General features: G+C 50.8%; 1 protein-coding gene across 1 annotated transcript; it reads right to left on the reverse strand.

Moving 5' to 3' along the window:
• Nucleotides 1-4,647: 4,647 nt before the first annotated feature.
• LOC123164813 (PAN domain-containing protein At5g03700-like) lies at nucleotides 4,648-6,954 on the reverse strand. The gene has a single exon (XM_044582404.1). It carries the CDS (start codon nucleotides 6,682-6,684, stop codon nucleotides 5,173-5,175), a length of 1,512 nt encoding a protein of 503 aa, XP_044438339.1. The 5' UTR covers nucleotides 6,685-6,954; the 3' UTR covers nucleotides 4,648-5,172.
• Nucleotides 6,955-8,852: the final 1,898 nt, after the last annotated feature.

Consider the following 8,852-nt stretch of genomic DNA (forward strand, 5'->3'; position numbering starts at 1 on the left):
GCCAAGGGCCGAAAAGTGTTATCTACTCCACCTACCGAGAATATCGGCGGTGTTTCGGATAACCAGACAATCAGGCCATGAGGCTTTCTTTGGTTGCTCAAGATTACTATGAGACTTGTGCAATAGATTTATGTATGCGTGAGTTCCCTCGTGTGCCGACAATAGTTGAAAACAATAAGAGCGCTAGCTTTCGGCTTCACTCGTCTGAGGTACGAGTTCAGATGACCCGGTCATAACAATCGCAGAGGTGCTCCCTTTACTCCCTAGCCGAACAATCGGGGACGTAGGGGTAAGCACAGGAGCTAGGCAACCTAGCTTTGTGGAACACTTAAGTCAACATGATGCATATTTTGGCATAATATACGAACACGGAATGGTGCAATACATTAATAATCATATGCAAGGAGAATGGCTTCATAAAGGAAGCCCCCAAGTAAACGGGGTTTTCGAATTTGTTTATAACAAACAAGGTTTTGACAAAGAAAGTTTTTCGCAAATGAATTTTTGTCAAAAGAGTATAATGCTTGGTCAAACTGAACAAAATTTAAAAAGTTTTTGAGCGTGAAAGCGACTTAGCTGGTTAATGTGCTTGGTGTGACGTGGGCCGAGCTTGTAGGGGCTCAACGTCCCAACCCCCAAGCCGGTCTTGGCGTACCCGAGCGAAGAGCTCGGCTTGATGAAGTGATAGCACGACAGTGCCGAAGTGCCGAGGCGAAGCCCCTGGTCCAGCCGAGGAGACAGAGTAGTTCGGCAGCGTGACAATGAAGCCCCCATGCCAGTCGACGTGTCGAAACAGGTCGGCATGGTGGACGTCAGTTTGATGAAGCGACGACACGATAATGGTGACACAGGGTATCACACCATGGTGACGGTGGAATTTGCTTGATGGAGGCGAGAGGACGACTCCGTACGCCGAGGTGACTGAACGAAGAGTTCGGTTTGACGAAGTGGCGACGCTGCACGGCCGATATGGCAATATGAAGTCCTCGGTTTAGTTAACATGGAAAAGCTGTGGTCGGCGGATGCCGAAGTCTCATGCAGGTCGGCTGGTGACACCGAAGTCCCCGGAGCAGGTTGATGAAGGGATGCCAAAGCCCCGGTCCAGTCGAGGTGACGGAGCAGGTCGGTAAGGTGACACTAGAGCCCCACGACATCGGATGTGTCGAAGCAGGTTGACGAGGTGGACGTCGGCTTGATGAAGCGACAGCGCGGCGATGCTGAGGTAACGACACAATTTGGTCGTCAGAGGCGGGACGACGATGTCGGCACGCCGAGGTGATCGTGTGACGCAGTCCAAATTCATTACCCGCAGACATAATACAATGCAAGCAAGAAGCAATAGTAATTAAAAGAACACAAATGCATATTTAATACATGCGGCGAATAATTTGGTAAGCATGGCTGAGCGCCAAGGTCAGCTCGATGGCGACGATGTGGTGCGGCGACGTCGACACAGGTCGATCGGCCTACGTGACGGCGAGAGGTTGGCCAGACCGATGCCGCGTACAAGTGTTGGTAAAACATCCCTACAAAAATAATGTAGAGCAAAAAACAGAAAATATTCTGTATGTAACAATTTTACGTGCTAAACAAATAGCCAGGAGAAACAAAACCTGTATGACGACGAAGAATGTAGCAGACCAAAGGAAATAAAAGAAAGTAGTCTGAACGAAACTAGTATCAGCCAGCACCAAGAATATATTGGTCTTGACCTTTATGTGGAGCAGTAGTGCTTAAACCACTAGAATCCTCTTACCAAATCTAGGGTACTGTGCTACAAAACTAGTAGTCAATTAGGTTAGTAGTACTCTAGATCTATCCATTTTTGAAAAAAGATTACTAGAAACTGCCAGCGGCCGACAAAGAGCTGAATTAAAAAGGAAGAAGAATTAAAACTTCCTGTTTGTGTGCGGCCATGGAGCCAAGTCCCTGTTAGGGTACGGCTTTCGTACTATCTTTTCGGCAGGATTGCTTGTTGGTCAGATTGAGTCCGGATCGTCAAGCAGCGGACGCGAACATAGGCCATACTGAGAATTTGTGAGGCAGAGCTCTTGGAGCTAGCCGATGCGACGACGCCAGAGCCCCCGAACCGAGTGACGTGAAGAGCAGGTACGTGCAGAGGAGCTTCCTCGATGATGAAACTTTTGAAAGCAAGTTTGCATAGCGGATCAAATCTCAAAATTGTGAAACGATTAGTACCATGCATGCCTTGACAAGTACTCTCAACACTTCATAAACAAACATAATTAAACCTCCCTGAAGATTTTTTTAGTGTGCACAACACTTTTTGAGAGGAAGGTAAACTTATCCTTTTGCCCGCGCGAAGCAGCAGCACTAATTCGATAGGCTAGGATTAGTGCCCGATCTGAGTAACAGTAGTACTAGCCTTCATATACATCGTCAGCACGCATAGTTGGTAATCGGCAAGCTTCCATGATCAGTCCACCTTGGGACTTGGGATAGTTGCATGCCGTGGTTCCCCTTAATTAGGGCAGCAACGGGCACGTGACGCTTTAGGTATTACCCGGCGGCCGCCGCCGAATAGATTGGATCATCAGTATTCGGCTGATTATCTGCCAACAAAAATTCACGCGCACCAACGGGGACAATTTTTGCACAGATTATCCATCAAGAAATAAATTTAACTTAAAAGAAACAACACCTGGTTGTTGCTGCCGTTCGGGAGCATCCTCGCTCCGCGTACGACACCAGAGGCTAGCACCCGATCGACCTTCTTATTGCCTTGATTAGACGCCGCCGTTTAGCGATCTCCAGAACGTAGTACAGCGCCAGATGATCCATACGAGGGCATCTTGGACTCAACTAAATCTATGAACAGAGCTGGCAATAAAAAATTCCCACAAAAAACCAGTACGGATCAGCTCTGATCGAAAAAATATCACCTGATTATTGATTTTGTCTTCCATCAATCCGCGATGATCACCCAGCTGGCTCCCAATGAAAGCACCAATGCCGGTTCTATATCCAGCGTATCTTGTAGTAGGGGTTCTAAGCTAGGTGTCTTGGAGCGATGGGTAACAGGAGACGAGGGACACGGTGTTTATCCAGGTTCGGGCCCTCTCTAAGAGGTAAAACCCTACTCCTGCTTGATTATATTTGATGTGGGTATAGTACAGAGTACATGTATCTACCACGAGATTGTAGTAATGAATATGAGATCGTCCATTGACTAGTCTGGCCTCGGTTATATATGCACCGTAAGCCTAGGGTTTAGAGGAGTCCTTGTCTTGTGCGCCAAGTCTTGTAGAATCCTCCTTGTATTCGGCATGGGCTGCCCGAAGTGGCCCATTACTAAATCATCAGGGGGTCCTCGGCCCGACCCAATGGTCGGTAGACGACGTGGTGAGTACCCCCTAGTCCAGGACACCGTCACTAACCAAATGAACTTTTGCAACGAAGGGGAACCCATTTCTTAAATAGTACGGCCGTCAGGGCACAAATTTGTATTCCTTAGAACCTGGCTTTGTGCATCGATTTGTATGAGAAGCGACCAAAAGATTCCAAATTCCACTTTCAACTATCTTCTTGGGCTGGCACAAGTTGCACCTTACTGATAGCATCCTAGATACAAAAATAGGATGAACTTTTCAATAGTGAGCTTATCCTTAATATCTCTCCAGCAACATCCATCAGTAAGGCCATCATCATCCAGCATGCACGTTGGTTTGGTGTTGTCCGGGGCTAATGCGACAATATCAGGGGCAATGTCAGCAAGCGAAGAGCCTTCAAGGCACACATCATACCAAAAGAAGGTGATGTTACCATTTCCTAGAACCAACCGAGCTGCAGAATTGAAGTGAGCACCTCGTTTGGATTTAGAGGAACTCCCAATCATTGCCAAGACTTATCAAGCTCGGTCCTAGCAATCCACGCACGACGGACTTTCGTAGCGGTACTCACACCTGCCAAGTTCACAACCCCGAGACCCCCAAACTCCTTAGGGGTGCAAACAACCTCCCACTTGACAAGGTAGTGCCCTCCAACAAATTCGTAAGATCCTTTTCAGAGGAAGGCATGTCGATTTTCTTAAACATCCAAGGAGGGGTGTCAAGAGAAATCAAATGGAAAATTGTAACGCATGTTAGAATGGATTGGACCAGCACAAGACGACCACTCTATGTTAGCATTGCCAACCGCCAAGAGGGAAGTCTCGATCTGATAATGTCCAACAATCTCCTTAAGCGGTAATGGCGCAAGCATGTCGTCGTGTCCTGGGTTCCTAATTTGCCGTCACACGCACAACACTTGCCATAGCCCCATCCTCTTCCCCTGCTACCTCGTTGGGTTGTCCAAAACTAAAAATCTATTCCCTAAAAAAAAAACTCTCAAAATCTGTATTATTCAGGCTATGTACTTATTCTTTGGCCAACGGGATAGATCATTACAGGGAACCTTAATTTGAAGAAATTTATTTGATTAGCTTTTTGGTTGAATCAATTTCCATGGACAATGTGGCCACGATTAGCAGTTGAGCCTCGAGACAAGTCACATCAGTGTGGTGTCCAGTAAGAGCTTCCATGGTAGAAACTCAGTTTCGGCACACACTCGAAAAGGAGATGATAATTGTCGATGTGGCATCAATCCTGGTGAGAAAGAGGAGAGGCGACAGATACCAGAACAAGCGAGTTCTTGTGAATGGGCAAAGACACATGCTCTTATTTTACATTGGTAAGGGCGATTACTCCCATTACAGACAAGAAATACACCAAATTTACTTGTAGGTACTTCGATTGCGGTAGAGATAGAAGGAGTTGATACAAAAAACCCTTCAATATGAAGTTTGAAATGATGAATTGAGGTAGAGTATGTTGATGATCCGGTAGTGGAAGAGGCGGCGTGCTGCGTCAGCCATGACGGTCGCGAGAAGGAATAAACTGTAGACGGAAAGGCTTGAGCTGGAAGACGCATGGAAACCGTTGGATTTCAATCCAACGGCTAGATGAGTGTCCGAATCTTGAAGTTCCCGAGCCGTCGATGGTCCCAGATTGTCATTTCTTTTCTCGCCCAGACGCCACCGTGTCGGATTAGCTTTCTTCACCGATCAGCGGGCGCCGTCGCGCCTACTTCCCGCACCCGTGCTGCCGTGTACCTTTCCCGTCGTGCCGATCTCAAGAAACCGATCTGGTTACTGGATCTCACCATCCTGGCTGGCTACCTCCGTAAGGAGTTGAAGCTGCTGGAGAGCTCGACGGAGCTAAAGGATCCCAGATTCTTGTAGGGACCCGGCGAGAGCCCATCACCGTCGGCGCCCAGCTGCTGCCGCGTCTCCGCTGCCGCACGGCGCCTCCTGTCCCACACCCTGTACGCCCCGAACGCAGCGGCGGCAGCCACCACCGCGACGCCGACCGCAAGCAGCGCCGCCTTGACACCGGTCGCCCTCCCGCCGCGCCCAGCCGCCTCTTCCACGCTCCTCACCTTGAAGTAGCCCAGCTTCTTCTCGTCGGCGGCCACCATCAGCTGCGCCGGGTAGTCGATGAGGTAGCAGTAGCCCGTCCCGTTGCTGTACACCGCGCCCCAGCAGCTGCAGTTGCGCGCGCACAGCGCCTCGCAGTCTCCCGCGGACGCCGCGTGCTCGAACCCCAGCAGCTCCTTGTTCGCCGGCTCCACGCCGTGTCCCCGCACCTCCGAGTACAGCCCGCCAACCTCGCCGCCCGTGGTGCCGCACAGGCCGCTCCCGACGGAGGGGGCGGCGCAGCCCGGGCCGTCGGTGGCGTTCGCCAGGCACGCGCACCGGCCGCTGGGCGGCACGCAGACGCTGTACGCGCCGCAGGTGGTGGGCAGCTCGCACGAGTCGGTGATGGTGGTGTAGTCGAGCACCCACCGGGACCCGTCCCAGTAGTAGGCGCGGAGGTTGCCGTCGGGCTCCAGAGTCATGCGGCGGAGAGCGCGGACGCCGTGGTTGAAGGTGTCGAAGGACATGACGTCGGCGGGGGCTCCCTCCTTCTGGTACACGCCGAGGTAGCCGTCGGGCTCCACACGCACGTATATCGGGCCGCCGCCGGCCACGATCTGGGCCTTGGCCTCCAGAGCCGTGTGCTTCGAGTACATGGCGGCGGCGACGCCGCCCGACGACAGCGGTGGCGGCTCGACGTAGAGCGCGAAGTAGTTGCTACCGAGCCGCATGGCGAATCGCTGGTCGATGGAGTGAAGCGCTGCCGATGAGGTGAGGTTCTGACCCTGGACAATGGTGTCCGAAGGGTAGTCGAAGCTCTGCCACACGGCAACGGGCGAGCCGCTGCTCTGAATCTGAAGGTTGGACGTGTTGAGGAGAACGGCGCGGTCGCCGGCCGCCGCGGCGGTGGACCAAAGCACTTGGTTGGTGGCGCCGTCCGTGAGCACCAGGCTGCCGTTGAAGGAGAGGGACGCGGCCGCAGACCACGGCGCGGGGCGGTCTGGCATGGCTCGCCAGAGGGGGAAAGCGGAAGGGAGGTGGAGGACGGCGAGGTCGAGCGTGGTGGAGTTGACTCGGAGGAAGCCGAGGGCGAAGACGCCGGTGGGGTCGGAGAGCACCGGCTGGAAGTGCGAGTAGGACGTGTCGTGGGCGGCCGAGAAGCCTTGCCGTAGCTCCTTCGCTGAGGCCGCCGCCACGCCCGCGCCGCCGGTCAAAGAAACCAGCAGCGCCGCAGCCGCCATGCACATCATCACAGTAAGCTCGCCTGCCATCGCCGCTCGTCCGGCTAGCTAGCTCGCTAGCTCCCTCCAGTGAAACTTCTGCTCAGAGACTCAGGATCTGAGTACGGTTCTTGAAAATGGAAGTAGACAGAGTGAAGAGCACAGAGCAGAGTTGTACGAGTATGGAAGAAGAAGAAGAAGAAGAAGAAGCCAATGAGAATTTGAGATTGGGTTTGGAGCAGGAGAAGACAAGCGCCGGGAATATTTATCTGCTAGTGCAATGTCCATGATCAGCAATGTCGTGGCTGCGAAAGTGAAGCCATAAAAGGGTGGGTGGGATAGGGAGGTTGGGTCAACGATCAGATGAGCACACTCTCGGTGGATAGTTGCCCGTGTCTTACCTTTAGATGCAATTTTGTATTGCCGACTTGCTGTTGGAAAGTGTGAGCTGGGTCAGGGTGGATCAACCCATGGGATGCGAGGCCGGCAGCAATATCTTCTCCAGATGCAAGTTGAAAGTGCACAACTGGCCCCCGTTGGTTTCTGAACAGATCTAGTATCACTTGTGATGCCGAATGCAGTAATCTGAGTCGCGAGCACAGAAGGTTGATGTAAGCCAGGCCGGTCTCCATTTTCTTTCACTCCAGGTACTACTCCCTCTGTAAACACTTTTCGTCTGTTTCATAATGCAGTGCATATAAATTTTCTGAAAAGTTAAACCTTACAAACCTTGACCAAGTTTGCAGAGAAAAGTGTTTATAACTACAATATCAAGTATATACAATATGAAAATACGTCTTGTGATATATCTAGTGACACGTATTGATATTCTATATGTAGTTTCTCTAGAAACTTGGTCAAAATTTGTAAACTTTGATTTTTCAGAAAAATTATACGTACTACATTGTGGAACGGAGGGAGTATTTCTTTAGAGGGAGTGCATTTTAAGATATTCAAACTTTACAACTTGGGGTTCTTCTGAACCTTCGATTTTAAGGGAAGAACCTATGACTCAATGACACATGGGTTCTAATTGCAGGGTAAATATGAAGGTCACACTATGATCCCTCAGTTTCAAAATAGTTGCCATGGTTTTAGTTCAAAATTTGAAATAAAATCACGACAATTATTTTGGAAAAGGAGTACATAGTAAATGGGAGGCAAGCGGGAGCTGGCATACTGTTAGAGTATCACAGTATCACAGGCATATCCGACTATTATGGAAATACAAGATGGAGTATGGTTTGATTTTAGCTTGTATTGTATTAAAAAAACCTAAATAAGAAAAACCTGATGTCATATTTTTCGTTGTCTTGCGTGAACGCCCTCATTGTCGGTGGATCGAGCGGACGAATCTTGGCGCACAACGACTTGCCACGACATCACTGGGAGACGTTCGTTCGAGACACTGGTCGTGCAAAAGGAGGCAACCCATCACTTCTTCTCTCCCTCACCTATCAAAGCAGTCGTCCATTTTACTCTCCCCATCACTTTCTCTCTTCTGCATTCATGGTGTTCCCCATTTAGATCGATCCCGACCAGATTCTCCGACGAGCTGCGACGACCAGCCCATGGGTCCCGACTGACGGTCCAAGTAGGAGTAGCAGAGGAGAAGGAAGGGAGAGAAGGAGAGAAGGAAAGGAGGGCGCCCCCCCCCCCTTGTCCAATTCGGACTAGAGGGGGAGGGGGCGCGCGGCTGCCCTGGCCGCCCCTCCTCTTCTCCCACTAGGGCCCATTAGGCCCAATATACTACCCGGGGGGGTTCCGGTAACCCCCCGGTACTCCGGTATATGTCCGAAACCTCCCGAAACACTTTCGGTGTCCGAACATAGTCGTCCAATATATCGATCTTTACGTCTCGACCATTTCGAGACTCCTCGTCATGTCCGTGATCATATCCGGGACTCCGAACTACCTTCGGTACATCAAAAACACAAAAACTCATAATACCGATCGTCACCGAACTTTAAGCGTGCGGACCCTAATGGTACATGGGAGTCGGAAGATAGCCCTAGAATGTGAGGAAGGTGATGCTGCTTATGCTGAATCTGTTTGTGCAGCAGAGGAGTTGAAGTTTTATAAGGACAACGTTGACCCGGCGGACATGACGTCTCTGAAGAAACCAACCACAGAGCACGACCCGGTGATGAAATTTAAGTCGGCTGATGACACCAAGCTTGTTGATTTTGTTCCAGGCGACTCATCCAAGCAATTCAGTA

The sequence above is a fragment of the Triticum aestivum genome, chromosome 7D, assembly GCF_018294505.1.
Source record: "Triticum aestivum cultivar Chinese Spring chromosome 7D, IWGSC CS RefSeq v2.1, whole genome shotgun sequence".
In the NCBI taxonomy this organism is placed as follows: domain Eukaryota; kingdom Viridiplantae; phylum Streptophyta; class Magnoliopsida; order Poales; family Poaceae; genus Triticum; species Triticum aestivum.